General features: G+C 48.7%; 1 protein-coding gene across 7 annotated transcripts in view; it reads right to left on the minus strand.

The window, feature by feature from the left end:
* Positions 1-19,644, minus strand: part of B3GAT1 (beta-1,3-glucuronyltransferase 1) — a 58,807-nt gene that overhangs the window by 15,150 nt on the left and 24,013 nt on the right. For 3 of the 7 annotated variants that reach the window (XM_074561025.1, XM_074561023.1, XM_074561026.1), the window contains 2 exons: positions 1,864-1,982; positions 1,562-1,708 (listed from right to left, as the gene is read on the minus strand). In XM_074561025.1, the coding sequence (XP_074417126.1) occupies positions 1,562-1,708; positions 1,864-1,867 (151 nt within the window). In that variant the 5' untranslated portion in view covers positions 1,868-1,982. Of the gene's footprint in view, positions 1-1,561; positions 1,709-1,846; positions 1,986-19,644 lie in introns of those variants that run through there. The other 4 variants (XM_074561027.1, XM_074561028.1, XM_074561029.1 and 1 more) reach the window with 3 other exon arrangements.

Genomic DNA, 19,644 nt, shown 5'->3' on the forward strand with positions numbered 1-19,644 from the left:
GTGGAATCAATTCAAAAATAAATCTGCAAAATGCATTGGACACAGACACAAATGTAATTAGCCAGGACAGTGCTTGAGACAGTTTGCAAACCCCGGCAGGTCAAACCCTCAGCTGTAAAACCTGGCACGTGTAAGCACTGATGTTCTGCGCTTGCTAGCATGTAGATGCACATCTCTTTTTCAGCACCTGCTACCAAAGGATCTCAGAAACACATTACAGGAACAAAAAGATTTCTCCCAAGAGCTTTCAGGTTGGTCTCTATCACCACTCATTTTCCACTGGGGGCTCAGAGAAGCAGAGGCAGAAGAAGCGTCTTACCAAGGTCATCAGTAAGTTCAGGACTGAGTCAGAGCAGAGCAGTCTCTGTGCCGTAACTCCAGTGTCCACGGCCATTCACAAAAAACAGCTCCCAGTTTTTAGGGGCATTGAATCAAACTGGCATACAGACAGCGTATTCTTAGTAGTCTTTCAAGTCCTGCTTTAGAGCCCAATAGACCCCTCATCCTCTGAAACACTGTCCACCTTTCAGGGGGGACCACAGTCATTTTTCCCTTAAGAACTGCCCAAAGCCTCATGGGTGGCTGGCTGTCAGTCCTCCAGGGAGAAAGGTAAAGCTGCTCAGGCCAGACTCTGAAATTCTTGACGATTCAAACTGCATGTCAGTGTTCAGCAAAAGGATAAGGAACTGTGGGGAAAATTAAAAGGGGAGAGGATCTCCCAGAGAAAGGGACCGGAGAGGGAAAATGAGCTGGCCTTCTTCCCCACAAGACAAGCCTCCCCACACTGACCTGCCTGCCCTGGCGCTCAGCAGAAGGGCAGAACCAAGAATGAAGAGCGCAACAGGCAGCGTGGCTTCTTCCAGCCCCCAAGAGCTCTCACAGCCCTCAGATATTGCTGCTACGCCAAGAACAGGATAAAAACTAGGACCCTTCTGGCCAGAGAGGATCCCCCAGAACTTCCTGCATTCATCTGATTTGGGGCAGGGCTCTATTTAATGCTTTTTGTGACAGGTAGTGTGGAAGCTGATTCTCTCATAGCATTGTAACTCCACCAATCAGGTGAGATGCTGGCTCTTGCCTTCTCCTTCAAGTGCAAAAGCACCAGTTTTCTGCTTTCAGGAGGACACTTAAAAATGCTCTTTGCCTCATGTCTCCCAGAGCAGCTGTCTCAAGTGGCAGCTTTGCTTCCACTGCTCTCTTTTTTGCAGCTTTCCTTCTGGACCAACTTGTGTGCATAATGCTGCAAAGGCCAGCAGGAAGGAAATCCTCTCTTACAGATCATCAGGGAACAAAGAAAAGCATCTTCCTTCAGTTCTCTGGATATAGGCCATAAAGAGCTCTCCAAGTGCAGTAAGCATATCCCATGGCTTGGAGTTTGATGTCTCTGAAGAACCCCTACGAGCCCTGGGCTGTTCCTACAGCAGAAGTGGGGAGGCTTCTGCATGAGCATGGACTGGGAGCTGAGATGAGCATGGCTGCCATGGAGAAATGAAATGAGAGAGGAGATGAGGACGAGGGAGGGATGCACAGACTTGGCATGGGCTGGTTTGATTTCTCTCACCCTTGTGCACTGCAAGCAGTGGAGCAATGGTGCTCTGGTGCCAGACGGTGATTAGTAGCGTCCAGGGCAGAACTATCAGCACGATAGCCAGGATGTCTCGTCTCTTCGGCATCTCCAAGACTGACTGGACCCACAGCTCCTCATTACCTGACAGTGAAAACCCCAGAGACAGAACAGCAGAGCACATGGAGAACAGAAATAAATGGGCAAGAAGGAACAAGGACAGAGAGAAAGAACGCGAGAGAGGGAGAGAGCAGCAAAGGCGACACGACTCGTAGGTCTTACCAGTGCTTACAACCCACCCATTGCAGAAGCAGGTTTGGAGGGGTCTCGGCTGCTGAGACCAGGAGCAGGAGGGCACTTCTACAGGACACTGCCGGAGCTGCCAGCAGGAACCTCAGGGACTCATTTGGAAGGAAACCTGCAACACAAAACAAAGGTGAGTAGGCAGAGAAAAGTACTAGGGAGCTGCTCCATAGAGTTCACAAATCCTCCTTACCAAGAACAAACCAAACTGGGGCAGTGAGCAACAGAAATGTGTCCCATCCCTCCAGGGAGAGGTGCCTCCTGAGTGTCCAGAGCCTTGCTTTCCTCTGCATCCACTTGTCAAGCAAGTCCCTTGCTTCAGCCAAGCAAAAGCTGCTCAGTGCCGCAGCGTCTGAACCATCCCCCAGCAGAAAAGCAGCCTTCATCCACAAGCCAGCCAAGCCTCACCACGCCATGTGCGAGTCCCAAGCCCCGAGGAGGAAGCAGAGACCGTAATGACCACATTACTTGCCTGACACATCAGCAAGTGCTCTGACCCGCCAGGCCCTCTCCCTCTGCCAAGCAGAGCACTCGGGGTGACTGCACCTACGCTCTTGGGAATACAGCTCCAGCAAAGCTGGTGACCCTGCGTTTTGCCCATCATTCTAATCCCCTCAGCTCAGACCTTCCCGCTGGCATCTTTGACGCAGCCAGTTTTAACTCAGGCTTCCAATGGCCTGTTCAGGTTCATTTCTTCCATCTCGGAGGTGTTGCGACTGGAGTATATTAAACTGCCACAATGGCTTAGTTTGATGCAATACAAGCACATACAAGATTTAAGCAGACTGTATTTTATCCAAGTATCTTGGCAAGCAAAGTACGCCACTTAGCAGGGACACGCACGGTGGACAGTTTGCAAACACGGGTAGCAGTTTAGTACCACCGTTCCCATGTGGGGGAACGCATTAGCCCGCTGCCAAAAGGGCTGCACTGCAGACAAGGGAGAGCCCAGAGAATACCGCAGTCGAAGGCAGGGAGCAGCCTGCTCTGGGGAAAAGCACTCATCTCCCACAGCACAGCTGCTGGCTGGCTGGTCACCACTGTCACCGCAGTGCCCTGGAAACTATCAGATCCCCCCCTTCAGTCAGAGGGGAGCTCCTCAAGCCTGGGCTGTACATAAAACACTACTTTGCAAATGTTTTTCCCCAAGAGCCTTGGAGCTTGCTTTTGCTTGGTTGCATGGGGCAGTCACAGAAAGATCCAGGTTCAAATCCCTGATTAGCCCAATTTGGATTGATGTGAACTTCCCTTGGCTATGCCTTGACCACTGGGCTGTATGGTCAGCCTCCGGCACTGAGCCCAGTGGAAGACTTGAAGTGAAATGGCTGAAGGGTTGTCCTTGTAAAGTGTAAGCAAGCGATATTCAAGTTGCTGGGCAGAACCTGGTTCTTCCCAATTAGCACTTCAATCACAGAGGTATTAATTTACCAGGGAAAACAAGGGGTAGGGAACACACAGGTTGGCCTTCATCCTTAAAACAGGCGTGTTTTTGGACTCGACATTTGGACTCAATGATCTCAAAGGTCCTTTCCAACCATGAAGATTCTATGTAAATGTCCCTCAACAAAAGTTTCATCGAATCCATTTTTTTCCACACATATGAAACCCCAACTTGTCAAAAATTTTCCAGGCAACTCTAGCAAACAGCCAGTTGCCCATCCAGAGGTCTCTCACCAGGGAGAGACCTGCCACCTCCCATAGAAAAACCTGTGCAGAGATCATGGTGCCAGCATCTATGGAAGGAGGTTGTGGTGGAGCAGGGCAAGCTGCTGTTAGTGAGAGCGATAAGAAGAAGCCAGTCTTCTAGAAGGGTCTCCAGAGGAAACACCAACAAAACTCTAAACCAACCACCAAACACACCTGGTTCTATGGAAAGCAGGTTTTCCTGCAGTCAAGTATGGGGAACCAGCAGGAAAAAGCTTTTCACCGCCCAAGGATACACCCTGTGCAGCTCGACACCCTGCAGACTTTCAAGGAAGCACCTCGCAGCAACGTGGATTTGTCCCCATTTTTTTCAGAACTGGAGAAAGAAGCCTCATCCAGATGAAATAAACCAGGAAGGAAGAGGAGGAATTATTCCAGCAAACATCAGCCTTCTGCTGCATCCCTGTCCAGCTCTCAGAGCCAGAGAAATCCCACTGGCCTGGCTCTGCCAAAGCACACAGTGCCCTCAGGAAAGAGCATCTGGCCTCATCCTTGCTGTCCCTGCAGTTGCTGTCAGTGCCTGAACAGAGGGCACTGAGTGCTGGCATCCTTTGCATCCTCTAAATAAAGCCAGTACACATCCCTTGAGCATCCCTGTAGGGCAGAGCCGTAAGGGGCAGCTCTGGCAAGACCGAACACCTTGCCTAGTGAAGTGCCTCCGCTGCAAACGCACCAAGGAAAGGACTCTGCCACTGGAGAGGGGGTGGGAGGAAATGTCATGCTAAAAGAGCCACTCAGAGTCAATTCGCAGCATTTGGCACGCTGCCACAGTGGGCTGGCATGCACCACATGCCCTGTTTGTCAAGGGCAGCTTCCTCCCAACACAGTGCTCTTACCTTAAAGATGCCTTTTCCCTGCCTCCTGCCAATCCAGACTCAAATTGTCAGCATCCTCCCATGGCACAGGCTCACCCTGGGCTTCGTTTGATGGAGAACGGGCACCTTTGGGCTGGGGTACTACTCTATTTCCATCCCCTCAACACAGGGGAAAATGAGCAGGCTCCAACAATTTGTGCATTGGTCTCTTCAGCATCGATTCCTTTTAATTTGCTCCAGAGCATTTAGCAGCTCCCTGGTCAATCATCTGTCACTTTGGTGCTCCAGCTGCCAAGGGCCAACACAGCCCACTTGTGCCCCGGCAGAGAGAACTGTCGGCTTTGCTTTGCAGCTCTGCTGGGGCTGGCAGCAGAGAGCTCCCAGGGATGGCACTCTCTGCCATGGGAACCCTTCCTCCCCGTGTCCTCCCGGGGCTGGCTGAACGCTGAGCTCCTTTTGCAACATCGGCAATTGTGGGCTGCAGAGGAGAATCAGATACCCCGCGCGCAATGGCTGTAATGAATGTTCCTTCCCTACCCAGCACGCCGCACACGCCCAAAGGGACACAACCCCAGTATGGATCCGCATCGCAGATGGCGATGGTCGGCTGGGGGGGAACATGGAGCCCCAGACCACAGCCTGACCCCCAGTTGCTGACCCGCACTTCTGCACCCCGAGCCGCACCCACCGTGTATCATGTGCTCTGCTCCGCAGCAAAGGCATTTGCTCGCTCTTAACTCCTGAAGCTGTTTGATTTTATTGATGACCCTGAGAAGCCTGACTGAAGGACATCGTATGAATTCACTTGGGGCTGCTGTGAGCACTATGAAATCTGGATTCAGACGAAGTATTTCAAGCGTGTTCTCTCTCAACACGCTAATGCAGTTGAGGGCCTCAGTGCAGGGTGACGCCAGTTCTCAGTGTAACAAAGCCACACTCGCACCTCACTGTCACGTGTTAAAGCTGCAAAAGGTGAAATCCATTTTCTCCTGTGAACAACATCAGCTAGGAAATACATGGTCGCCTGCGATTTTACACTGCTGGTGAGAGAAGTCACAGCTTCACAGACCAAGACAGTGGGCTCGCCCCGCATCCAAAAAATCCCTCGCTACCAAAGCTGAATGATGCTGTTTGTTGCTGTTTACGGCACAAATGAGGCTAGCCAAAAATTAGTCTGGGGAAAATGACGCTCCTCCTCAAGGCATTCACTCTACCCCTGCCCCATCATAATACCACTCTCCTTTTCCCACTGCAAATGTTAAAAACAAAACCTGGCTTTGTTCAGACTGTCAATTTTAAGCTTCTGCTATCGCCTCCTCCACAAGGAAAAGAAGGAGGAACAAATTTAAACATGAACTAATTAAAAAGATCAAACTCTATTTTCCACTACGGAAAGTATACTTTCTTGTTTCAGTTTTGAAAAATCAGGCAAAAGGCACAAATCACCAGCTCAAATGTAAGCGGTTCTGGGGTTAAAATATTTCTAAGACAAAGGTGTTTTGCATAGTTTGGAAAGACTTTCCTTGGCAGAAATATATTTTGACATGCTGCAAGCAGAAGGGCTATGCCACATGGTGAAAGAGATTTCACATCCTCCGGCAGAGGGCAATGGAGTCAAGGCATGACAATATTAAAAGGGCACTCATCTAATAAAAAAAGCTTTAATAAATCCTGGAGCCATGTGTTGGTAACGTGCTGGATTATTAAATGCTGAAGTTTCTTTTTTTAAATCAAGTTAATTGGCGTCAGCTCTGACACTTACCGTAGGAAACACTGATTTGATCTGCAATCTGGTTTATAGTCAGTTTTACCTTCTTTCTTCCTTTGGGGCTGCTCAGCCCCAGCGTCACTACTCCCTGGTTTTCCCACATTGAACAGAAGTGATTTAGAACATGTTAAACTGAAGAATTGCTTGACTTGAATTTATATATATACCTAAGTCAGTGGAGTAAAAATACTGCCTAGATGTAAGAAAAAGACACACAAACAAACATACCAAACACTTACTTGTATTACAAAGCAGCCAGGAAATAACAAATAAACACAGCCAAATCCTACAACAAAAGCTTTACAAAGAAAACAAACACTCATACTTCAGGATACAACTCACTAATAAATAGCTTTTCCCCCCTGCGCAAAGTATCCCCTAAACCTAAACACAGAGTTTCCTTCACCTTTGCAATGGCAACTGGTTCTGATCCCTGCTGGAAAATGATGCGGGAGCGGCACGAGCCAGCGCTGGTCCCTCTGCTCAGTCCCCCTCAATCCACGGAGCAGCTGGACCACAAGCCCTGAGACCCAACAAACCCTTTTCAATTTACATCCACGCCTGAGCTGGTTGTCTCGCCCAGAAAACAACTGAGGGCATGAGAGCACAGCACTGTCCTGTTTTCAGGTGAGGAGACCAAGGCATGGGGCAATCACGGCTCTCCCTTGCAATCACCCAGCACAGCAGACACTGGGGACAAGGGCTCTGTCACTGGGCTCCTCTGGCCACACACAGAAACACCGGTGAATGGCTCTATCTAGATGCTCCTTGCCACACCGCATGGCAGGGGATGGGCGTGACAAGCCTCTGTCTAAGATTTTGGTATTTGGCAGAAAAGGCTTGTAAAGCCCAGGCTAAAAATAAAGGTAGTAATAAAAGCCTCGTGCTCGTTAATTACTCTGTAAGCCATTACTGCCTAAAAACCCCATAACTTTAATGGGGGCTATTATAAGTATAGTAGCAAAACTGTGGAGCTAATTACTGTTTAGTTATTAAGCTGAACATAGCCAGAACTGAGGAATGAGCATGCAGAATTGCTTGTTCTTCGAGGATTTAATTAGGGGTGCCAACTTCAACCTCAGATTCTCCCGACCCACGGCAGAAAAGGACAGAGGCTCCGCATGATGACACAAGGGGCAACGCACCATGCTTGAGATGAGCTGATTTGTCCAACGCAAAGCTTGAATTGCAAGTCAAGAAAGGGAGTGAGAATGATGTGGAAATGTTTCGGACAACCATTACAAGCCTGCCAGCTAGAGGAGAATCGGATTCACCCACGGGAATCAAAAATGTTGAGCCAACGCGGACTGGGTCTGCGATGCAGGGTGAGGATTTGCATCATCTCTTCATCCAGCATTTGTTTCCTTCTTTTTAAAAATTAAAATAATTCCTGTGGCCAAAAATAGAGAAATAATGTGTTGTTCTTTTTATTTTCTTTCTTTTTTTAAACACAAGAAGTAGAAAATTCAGAAATATTGGACAAGCCTGGAAAGGAAGCTTGGTTTTAGGAGGTTGTTTTTCCACTCGATACTTTTGTCCAGCTTCACCTGCAAACCCTAGTTCTGTCCCTACACTTGCCTTGGCCACATACACAGGGGCCACTCCGTGTGTTTTCCAAACTGTTAGAGAAACTGAGGCACAGAGATTGCAGAATTTCCCCAACTTTGCAACAGTTGAGGTAAAACCTGACCTACTCTCCCCTCCTAGTCCTGAGCCCCTGTCGCAACAAATGGGATCAAGAACACAGATTATCTCACAGAAAAAAATAATATTAACCAAGCTTCTCAGAACAACACTTCAAATTTAAAGCAAGCATGAGCAAAGTGGATCAAGGGAGCTCAACACAAGCACAATTAGCTGCTGTAACTTATTGCCACAGGATACTAAGAAGAACAAGAACTTAACAGGATTCGAAAAAGGATTAGTTGTGTATGTGAATAAACTGCATATCCAGAATTAGAATGAGCCACCCACCAGTTTGGAAAACATATAAACCCTTGAGTTTCAGAGCTTCAGCCAAATTTTAACAAGCATCAGAAACTTTCTCTTCTCCAGATTAATCTTCCCTCCGTGCTGCTCCGCCTCTGCAGATGCCAGTGTTATTATTATTATTGTTTTTTATTTTTTTTAGGTTGTTAAAGACCTTAAAGATCATCAAGTCCAACTGTAAACCCCACACTGCCAAGTCCACCACTAAACCATGTCCCTCAGCACCACATCTGCACATCTTTTAAATATCTTCAGGGATGGTGACTCAACCCCTTCCCTGGGCCGTCTGTTACGATGCTTGACAACCCTTTCAGTGAAGTTTTTCCTAATATCCAATCTAAACCTCCCCTGGCACAACTTGAGGCCATTTCCTCTTATCCTATTACTTGTGACTTGCGAAAAGAGACTGACTCCCACCTCACTACACTCTCTTTTCAGCTAGTAGAGGTGGCCAGAGCTAGAAACAGGACAGAAGATGTGATGGCACTGCTCTTATGCTGACTACACCGCCTAGTCCCATGATTTCACTGCTTCCAACAGCAAGGCAGATCTTCTGTTAAATCCTTACAGGATTTAATGCATTGTCCTAAATGTGTTTGCTTTCTTGTACAGGTTCTTACATCGCAATCATCACCAGAGTGCCCAAGTGTTGTCTGGGATTTCTCAAAGATCCTTAGCTACAGTCACTGCACTTCCTTTGCTTGTTGCTCCATGGACACGCCGGGGAATGCCTCGGATGGGGCAGGTATCCTTTTATCACAGTGCTTTTGAAACAGGTTGAACCTGGGCTTTGCAAGCTTCTTGTGACAAGCAAGGCAGAAGCAAAAAACATGTCGCGCACTTGGCAAGGCTGATGTGGATCCTTGGTGCCTGGGAGAGTCTCCTCAGTCTTGGTCTGTTGCAGAGGCAGTGCTGCCCTTACTGGTTTTGGAGGATGCACTGGTCTCTCAGTCAGGATTGGCAACGCTTGGACCAGACGCTCTCTCAAAGCAGAAAAGCTTTGGGTTGACTCAGGTCTTGGATGAGAAAGCATTTACAGCACCCAATACTTCTTGATAAACGGCTGCGCTTCACACATAGTTTTTAAAAAGCATCTCTATCAAGATGAAAAGCTGTTTGACTTACAGCCCACTTCCAAAATAGAAAGACAACTGGGAGTTGTTTTCTTAGGGAAAATGCTGATGACACCCAGGAAAACTTGTTCGACTTTCTCTAAGGTTGCTTGTGGGTGCGTGCTGAATACATGCTGGGAACAGAGTGCCCCAACAATTAGCTCATTTAAAGGTTTCTCCATTAAGACTTCTCGAACTTGTGACACAACAATACCTTGACTTATCCTCTTTGCCCATCTAAGACACCATCAACACTGTCAGAGACAGACATATTTCCAGACTTTCTATTTCCACCTCTGTGGTCTGCATTGCACTGAATATTTTGTGCACCGCTGACTTCCATAGATTTTAAAAAGTGACATTAACAAAGGATGACCCATTTTCAACATGATTGGACTAAATTCCCCAGCTCCATAATAGGCTTTGCATATGCTTTGTCCAAAGGGTTTGAAGACACGTGCTTCCGCGTGATTCCTCATGTGAGAGAGGCGGGAGGCCCAACCACCAAGCCTCACCTTTGCAACCAGCAGACCAGCCATGGCCACTGTTCCAGGATCTGCCAGACTGAATCATTGAGCCAAACACGTCAAGTTAACACCAGGCTCCCTGTGGACTTGCCTTTCTCACTCTACCCAAGGAAGCCTCACGAGTTAAAGATGAGTAACGTAGCTGGGTGATGAAAGAACGGACATGGCTGTCAGAAGGAAGACTGTGACGCTCACTAATGCTGTAGTAAGGATTACCTCACCACCACACGGTTCACAGCTTTTGTTGTTAGCGGTTGAGAGAAGCCCCAGGCTTTTATATACTGTCTAAATTCAGGGTGTAGGATTCTCTGGGTGCATCTAGAATCCCGGGCTAGTGGGATACGCTGGGGGCTGCCTCCCATCACACTGGCACCTGGGAAAGTTCACAAATATGACCGTCAACTAGGAAGAGCTATGCCCAGCAAGCCACAAGCCCTAATTTTATCTCCCAGCTGGCTCTGCAATATGTTCCCAATTGCAGACCTGGAGATGAGACCGCTCACCTCCCACGCACTGGTGCCTCTAGCCTTGCTGGGGAGATGAGGCCGGCGGAGCAGAGCGGGGCCCACCACCCGCTCAGCTGCGGGTCAGGGACCGCAGCACGTGGCACACACCTTTCAGCATCAGCTGGGAGGCAGCTCACCAGCTCCGTACCTGAGACCTGGCTTCACAGCCATCACAGCGCTTACTTTTAATTATTGAGCTCTTCCCTTTTTCACCCCTGAAAAAAAAATAATCTTGCTCTATTTAAAAAGGGTTATTAATAGCCTGATTCTAATGCATGAAAAAAGGGGGAAAAAAGAAGCCTTGCAGAGCTAGTGAGTAAGCTAGCCCTCACCCACTGCAGCAAGTCACCGCTGTGCACCCTAAACACCTTAAAAAGGGATTTAGTTTTCAAAAGCATAATTTTTCTTTTTTTCCAATAGCAAACATCAAGTATCTGAAAGGTGGGGTTTTTTTGAAGGCTGGGGAAAAAAACACGCAGGCATCCAAATTCTCCATTACTTTTGAAAACACCAGCTGTTATAAGCACAAGTCCCTGAAGACACCATTGAAGTAAAAACTGCTTTGTAGGAACTGTTGTCGGAGTTCTTTGATAGTGTGCACATGTCCGGGCTGAGAGGTGCTCCGGACAGGCCGTGAAGAGCACCCATTGCTGTCGCAGGATGCTGTTCCTGCTTAGGGGAGGCAGAGTGCTCCCAGCACATGGAGAATTCATGCATGGCATCTCCTCCGCACACCTCCCCACAACGCCACTTTCAACACGTGCTACTCACGAGGCAGCCGCGGAAGGCTGGAATTAGTTACTTCGTATTTCAGAGGCATTAAGAGCAGGTAATTTGGGCTGAAATGCTTCTGGGCTATAAATTCATATATAAATTCCTACCTTATTGCAAACTTTTCACTGCAGACAAGCCTGCAACAGGGCCAGGGTTCCCAGTTTAGCTGCTGTGCCCTACTCAAGCAGCCTGTGCAAGAGTCCTTGTTAGCTGCTGCCTGAGCAACAAACCCTCCAGCATCATAGCATGCCCCAAAGCTGCAGAAATATATTTATATCGTAGCAGCAGTGCTTGGAGGGACAGGGCCATTCACTGAGTCACAGAAGTATTTCCTACAGGTTTTCTCTCCCATAGCTTTGTGGGACAGATCTAGCAAAGATGCAGCATGGCACTCAGAGCTCTCTCAGCTCCCTGATTAGCAGCCAGTCAAAAAATCATAGCCAAAACCATTACACCAACCTACAGAGAAACCCCCCTGCTCCCATCCCCGTCATATGGTTTCTTTAAAGAGATAAGGCTCAAATCCTAAGCCCTGCTCAGTGCTGGGTGGTCAAAGAGGGCACAGGGAGTCCGACAGCCTGTGACCTCTGCAAAAGTCACTAATGGGACTGAGGGATTAACATCGATTCTTTCATGCTACAGCGTGGAAAGGGAAGCGGGGTGGGGGGATGGAATCTGGGATGATACAGCAAACACCCAACTATAATTCTGCAGCTTGCAACACAATCAATCGCTGCTTGCAGTTCTGCAGTCCATTAGTATGGCCACAAACCTATACAACCTTCTCCTTGGAAACAGGAAGGTCATTTTAAAATTATCTCCCTTCGATTTCTGGTCCCTGCCGAATTTCGGCAGGGTCTCCTAACCCTGCTGTGATGCACTCATCCTTCTTCCCTCACCTCCTTTCTCCACGGTGAACATGGAGGCTTCTACCTGCCTGGGAACCCTTGGCAAGTCAGAATAACATTGCCCATTTGAGAGGCATTTGGAAGGAGATGATTTCTTTTCCTCTACTAGCGTAAAAACTCCATATGCCAATCCAATAAACCCAGAGCTATTCCAGTATTGCCCAAGGAGGTGGGATCTGGCTCTTATTTTGTCTCTTAGTGGGGAAAGCAAGGGCAAAATCTACCAGTTTGTCCAGCCTCCAATCTAAGCCTGGTTCTGACTCTGGCTTCCCCCGTGGCTTAGTTATTTTGGCTCACCTGCACCTCAGCTTGCTCTAGAGGTGAGATGAAAATAGCTGCCTACTTTTGGACAGGAATCACAAGGCTCAAGTAGCTCACAGGCTAAATACAGAAATGGCACAAGCTCTGATGCCTGAGGTGCTGGCAAAGCGCAACTCACACCAATCTGACAGCCTGGTGTGCATGCCTGGGGAAGGTCATTTCTCTTAATTTTAGAATCACCCAAGGGCCAAACCCAGCCCAGATCTTCTCCATATGAATGAGGAATGGAGAAGCCAACCAAAAGCTGGAGACAGAACTAAGCCAACAGTTTCATAGCCCAATTCAAAAAGCAGTGAACAAGCAGCCCTCGCAGGCAGACAGACGCCTACGAGTGCCTCTCCCTGCTGCCCAGCTCCCCAGTACTGCTCACCAGCCCCTGCCATTTCCAAGAGCATCTTCATCCCTTGCAAAAGCTTGATCTGCTTGGCCAAGCACCATCCTGCCACCAAACTAGTTGGGACATAAGGAAATATCCCTGTGGTCCGCAGAGTGTCTCAGCACCAGGAAACTCTAATCTACGAGTGGTTGAAAGCACGCACATGTAATTTGACACACAGAGAGATGCAGAGACGGCTGATGGACAGACAGACTCCCTCGCAGGGTTTTACTTGCAAGGTGAGGAGCAAGACAAGCCCTTGGGGAACTCTGAGAAACTGGAGGGTTTTGTAATGGCTGCTCTAAGAATATTGTAATCATGCAGTAATTACGGCGCATCTCAAATCAACGAGGCAAATTACATCGTTATTATTACGACTGTCACCAGCCTTGCATGGCAGGGACAGAGAGGCAGGCCATCCCTTGCCCAAGGAAGGAACAGGGTTAGGAGAATATCAACAGAGCTACAGCACAGACCCACCACACTCCCTTCAGGCCTGTCCAACCCATGTGGTGGCAGACTGGGAGCTTCCTCAAGTGACTAGAACCCACCTGTACTTTCCTAGGCTGTATCTCAAGGTTAATTAGTCAGGTTGATTTTACCTTTTTTTAATTAAACAAATATCTTCAAGCACAAGAGCAGCCCTTGTCATTTGATTGGAACTGTCAGTCTTTCAAATGTCATTCCTACAGATGACTAATCTTTAAAAACAAGAGTTACTAAACTCTTTCACTCAGTTGATAGTGAGCCAGAACAGAAACGATAGTTGAGACAGAGAGGGAGAAATCAGCGCTGCCGGACTCAGAAGGGCGCGGTGCTGCAAGTGGCCCTGAAGCCTTTTGGCAGCTCGAGGGACTGGGGCTTCCTGAGAAATGCAGAATGCCAGCTATGAAAGTGGGGGATGCGGCACACCTGTGAGGACATCTCGGCACACTTCCTCCTCCGAGTTGCTGTCATGCTGACGAAAAAGAGAAGAATTTCCTCTTTCAGTCTCTCCGAATGTGTTGGTTTTCTCAGTCCAGAGCAAAGACCTCATTTCATTCTGCCTCCCCCGCAGGCTCCCTTTTGAGTGGGTTTCCCTGGACTCTCTGATCCTCCATTTTCTCACATCTATCCAACATAACACTGCTTTGGGAAGCATCCTAAGATTTACAAGCCAGAAATGCACCATAGTGTTAGCAGCAGGGGAGTGCACGTGCTGATCCCAACCTGAACGTGAACACTCGCCTACTCCACAACCCCTTTCCCCCCCTAGAGTGGGATCTCAGCCCTGGATTGCTGCGTAGTTCACAATTTGCTCTGTAACAAGAATGACTCAGGCTGTAGGATAAGTTATTAACTTCAGCAGCCAGAGTCTCTTCCCATTAGAGCGTTATGGTGCGAGCTGCCTGGGTGAGACAAAAAGGACTGCCAGGCAGAGAACAGAGTGCACGAGACAGCGATGAGAAATAATGTTGGCAGCATTATTAAAAGATAAATTGGAGGAAGAAAGGTGGTGTATGTGTAGGGTGACAGCTTTAGAGGATTGTAACAAACCCTTTGCCACCAGGGGCTTCACAGCTGTCAAATTTCCCTAAGCCAGGGGACAGGGCAGTGGCAGGGACACAGCTTAGGTCCTCCTGCTCCACAGGTCAAAGCACCCCTTCCACACACGTGTCCTGCCAGTGTGAAACCCCAGAAGTATTCAGCAGCAACAGGTTTTTGGTGTGCAATGTTTTCCTGACCCCAGCACCTCTTCACACGATTACAGTGACAATAATCCCAGCATCCTCACAATGCCATGGACAGTTCCTTCTCCACAAAGGGCAGAAACTGGCAGCTTCCCCTCCTACTGTCCTTTGGGCTTTATTTATAGAAAGGCATGTTTTATTGCCATTTTTGCTTCTTCCTGAGGCTAGGCTGCCAGGCTCGAGGCAGAGATAGTATCTACACCTCCAGGATCCAGACAGCTCCACCTTGCTGCCAAGGGATTCATCTTAAAGAGTAATTTTATTCACAGTTATGCCTGCCAGGCCCCCTTCTCAATACTCTTGGCTTAACACTGGCTGCTTGCTCTGGGAGAATTTCAGAGCTAAAGTAACTAATAACTTAGAGCAACTAACTCTGTCTAAGGTAGATGTGACTTCAAACTCAGCCACCCAAGAACGAGTTGAACTCTCATCACATCGCTTCACAGTCTCTTTTAACAGTCTCCTGCCACACCTGAACCTCTCTGCTCAGGCCAAGCTAGCACATACAAATCTATCAGCATCCTTCCCACTGCCCAAAGAGCCCACAGACCCCTCACTCGCACGCCAACCGCTTCCCATGAAGGGAGAGTTGTCCTGGCCCCTACCCTTAGCACTCAGATTCCACCCAATCTTTTCAATGCTCCCAATTTTAACACTTGCCATTTTTTCATGGTAAAAAATCATGAATCGTGCCAGAAATGATGCTCATATAACTGAAAACCAGAAATAAATACTTCCAAATCCTCACAGAAGGTCATTCCAGGAGCTGCACACTCTCTGAAAATGAATATGTTAAGAGTCACGCCTTGTGGATGTGCCACTATTATAAGAAAGACACTGGAAGAATTATTCATTAGTAGTGACTTCTGTAGCTCTAATCTCCATAACCAGCTGCCGTTCATCCAAGCGGATCACAGCCCATCTGAACAAACCTTTGAATGTCCATACAACCCCACATCACACAGCCAAAGTCAGCCTCTCCCGGGCCGCTGCATCCCTGCAGCTACCGGAGGAGCTGAGGATGGGAAGGATAGAATATTCCTGTATCTCGCCGAGGCTGCAGGGAGCATGCAGACAGAGAGTGCCATAAACTGGCTGGCAGCCTTTCAAGGGTGGCAGGCTTGTGCCAGATTATACTTCTCTTTCCCAAATTAGAAGCAAAATGTGCCACTAGAAAGTCAGGTGAAAGCGGTCTCTCAAGGAAGCAAGAGGCTGCCTCTCAGTCCCACCGCGTGAGGCAGCATCTTAAAGCATCCTGCTAATCTGAGCACATCCATTGCCTCCCAAAAAAAGCCACAGCTCTCAGGGTCCAGCCTTGCTCTGTGCTGTCCCAAAACCACCTGCTTTGCCCTGGGAGACACACATCATGGGTTGCTGACCCCCACCACAGGCTGTGCTAGGATTTAATCACAGCACCAATCTCCTCCCATTCATACATTCACACCAAGCCCCTCATGAAAGCAGATAAATACAAAAATTTATCTTTCTCCAGCCCTGGGGCATGATCTGGATAGTGGTATATATGGACCACAGGAGACACGAAAAGACCAAACAGGCCCCCTCAGTGGTATATATGGACCACAGGAGACATGAAAAGACCAGACAGGCCCCCTCTCTGCCTCAGTCATGCAAGTTTACCACCCAAGCGTCATCTCTGCACGGTCCTGCCAGGCTTCCAGCATCCAGCAAGCTCCCAGTTCAGAACAGGACTGCAGCTTACTCCCTATGTCTCACTCCCTCCTTCAGAGACCCAGCCCACTCACAGATCTGCCTCTCAGCAACCATCATGTGCATCTATTATTCAGAAGAAATATCAACTTATTCATGAGCCAAAATAGGTTCCAGGTACTGCATCCAGTTGCTAACAAAATTCCTCCTGCAAAGCTGCTCTTTTTTCAGCCTGGGCTGGACCAAGAAGAGCGCAGTGCTGCTCTCGCTTTGATCCCTCCGGAGGGTTTTACAGCTTTGTTACGGTGAGGGACAGGAGTTAACAACCCTGTCAGGCCGCTCCCTCATCATCTGGTTAATGTACCTCGTTAATGGCTACAGCACAATATCGCTCACCTCCTGTACACTCCACAAACTCCAGCCTTTCCCTTGGGCTTGCAGTTACAGTTCCTCACAGGGACAGAGGGATGGCAGGGCAAAGAGGGCATGGGAAGTGATGTGGTGCCCACAGGAGGACAATGACTTACCTAGTGTGTTGTCACAGAGTTATTCACATACCAGGGAGGCATCTAGCTACAGCAGGCACACAGGAGCTCACACAAAATAGCAAAATTATGCTTCCCTTACATCAAGTCTGAATCTGAATGTGGCAGTGCTGGACTGCTCAGGGCAGTGTAATAGCTGCCCTGGGTTGGAGGATGGCTCCTATGCCCAATTAAACTGTATGAATGGTTTCTTTCAGCATTGCTCCTCATCTACACATACAGAAAATCCTTCCAGAAGTGCTACCCCTTTGCTGATGACAGGCAAGGCTGGCTGGGCAGGCACAGAGAGGAGGCAGGAGGAAACATGCAAGCTCGCTGCATCTCTTGTTGCACTGTGAGCAGCCACAGCTGGTGTGAAAATGAACAGAGCGCACCAGCGAAGATCGCAAAAAAGGCCCCAAATCCTGCACTGACGTACCCAAAAATGGTACAGCACTCTGATGTATTTCTCCTGCGCAGGGATGGGCTGAAGGCCTTGGGACAGTGGTTCCCACAGTACTAATTCCTACCACAGGACTGTTACATCAGTACAAGGGTGGCACTACATTTCTGTGGTTGTATGGGGAAGACATAACTGAAGCTGGAAAATGCTCACTTGGATGCACTCGCCAGAAGCCCTGCAGGGCCGTCGGTGTCTCAGCAGAGCTCCAGGTTTACTCTTTGTGCCACAGCCTATGGGATTCAGATGGAATAATAATAGAAGATCATCTAGCTTGGTCCCGTGTGGCCAGAGCAATGTCACTCCCCAGCACTTGCTGGCTTTTGCTCGTTCCCTGAGAAGCTGGACTCCCCCAAGGACTTTCCCATGCAGCCTCCAGTAAGTACAGTCCTGGCCCTCACAGGGCCACCTGTGTGAAGAGAAACGCGTTGGTACACATTTCTTCTTTAGCTTTAGAAGCTGCTAAACAGATGGAAAAACACAGGATGAAATCTAAGGAGTTTAGCTAGAACGCTTCAGCGCCAAGGTGGTATTTATAGAGAAGCCCAGGGGGAGGTAACCCAGGCACCCACTCCACTGTCACACTGTGTTTCTCTGCGAGAGGCCATGGTGCGCTGCTCCGAGGCAGCGTCACTCCTGCAGCTCGCTCAGCACCCACACGCATATGCAACCAGACCCACTCATTCCCAGCAGCACACAAAAGCATCTAAGCCTTCGCCTTGTGCCACCAGGACAAGAGAAGAGTATGGGCTATTCAAAACTACAACTTTTGAAAAGTGAGATCCCTCTCCTGCTGATGGTGATAGGAGTTATGCTTTTTATTCACTGAGAGCTGGAGTGGGCCACGAATCACGCTGGCATTATGTTATGATAATGCTGAAAGTATTATAAATGCTTTGCGTGCCAGATAAATCCTGGAGCAGGCTTCCAAATCCCCTCAAAATCCCCACTTGCGTCTCTACATTCATCCATTCATGAAATCCAGAGCAGAGCCTCAGCATCCATCCTTTTGCTCCTGGTCTCTTTCCAGCTGAAAGGAAGGTGAGGGAGAGTCAAGGTATTTCTTCTGGATTAGCCTTCTTTTGTCTTTCAGGTGCCAAATCTCAGGAAGAAACTGTGCTAGGGCTTTTAAGAATGACATCCAGCAAGGCACTGGAGACAAATCCCGCGCCCCTTTCTCCTGTCAGAAAGTGAATCGCGTCTCATTCTCCACAAGCTCTGGCCTCCATAACCACAGCGAGCTGCGGCACTGGAGAAACTGGGGCTCTACCACCCACACAAGGCAATGCGCGGCGTTCGTGAGGCTGGAGGAGTGTGACCTTGCAGGCAGCCAGGAGAAGATCTTTGTGCCGCAGCTGCAGTTGTGGACATCTGGCTCCAGATGAATTCCCACTCACAACAGGTCAGACGGGAGCCGCACTGGCCTTGCAGTGCCCGTACGCAGGGGCCTATGGTGGGAGAAACCCACCCCTGCTTCCACGGTGCCCACAGCACGGCTCGCTGCCTAGATTCTTTTTGCAATCAATGAGGAGAATTCATTCGGCTTATTTTAGACGAATGCCTTCAGATAAGACGAGTCGCACGCTGGAAATGCCCGTTTCTCTTTACTATACAGCTGAACCTACATGAGCTGAAGATATCCGCATCTTCAGCACACTTAAGCAAAGGGTTCCCACCTTTCTGGGGGGTAAGCAGACTTTGTTCTCTGAGCACAGCTTTTAATTCCCTATCCACTGGGCTTTAACAGGGTTCTCAGATGGCAGACAGTGCAGAAGAGTAAATTTTTCTGACAACCTAGCCCACCGGTCCAGAGTGCACAAGGCAGGAACGGAAGGAGGGAGTCTGAACTCTACTTTCCCCGTTGCATTAGCAGGGCACCAGCTGTATTATTTCAGAGGGGATAACCAGACTCCAGCAGACAGTGTGGAAGGAACTCGGGCATCAGCGGACATCTCTCTTCTGTGGGCTCTCCAGTGCATGCATATCTTTGCAACAGCACGGAGCTGAATGGAGAGAATTCTCAATCATGATGTGAAAATGTAAATCCCCTCCCCAGAGGTTTCAGAGGTGGTCTTTTTTCATGCCTTTCTGAAGATTGTCCCATTCTAACCAGCAGAATTTCTTCACTGGGCTCCCGTATCTTTCCCAGAGGACTCCCTACATGATCACAGGCCAATCACCTTTCCCTTGTCAGCATTTGGATACCCTTCCATCAAAATCAAGCATGCAGTATTTTCTCTGTCCATCCTGTTTACTTACATGCTATGCTCCAGTGCAGAGACTAGAAGTTCACAGCACCAAGGACTCTGGACTATCAAACCACGTCTCAGGAACTAACAATAAATAGCATTCCAGGGCAGCGCACAGGCTGGAGCTGGGCCAGGAGTGCCCAATGCATTAACACACCCTTTGAGAGCGAATACATCACCTGCTCTTAAAGAACAGCACAAGAAGCGCAGGAAGCCTTGTACAGAAGTTTAGCTTGAGTCCCTTCTTTAGGAAAACAGCTCAGATCCAGGCAGGAGGGGGATCCTGAGCATTTCCTATTTATTCTCCTGTCACTGCTAGGCATGTCACAGTGTGTTCCCCACGGCT

This window comes from Larus michahellis, chromosome 17 (genome assembly GCF_964199755.1).
Source record: "Larus michahellis chromosome 17, bLarMic1.1, whole genome shotgun sequence".
Classification (NCBI taxonomy): domain Eukaryota; kingdom Metazoa; phylum Chordata; class Aves; order Charadriiformes; family Laridae; genus Larus; species Larus michahellis.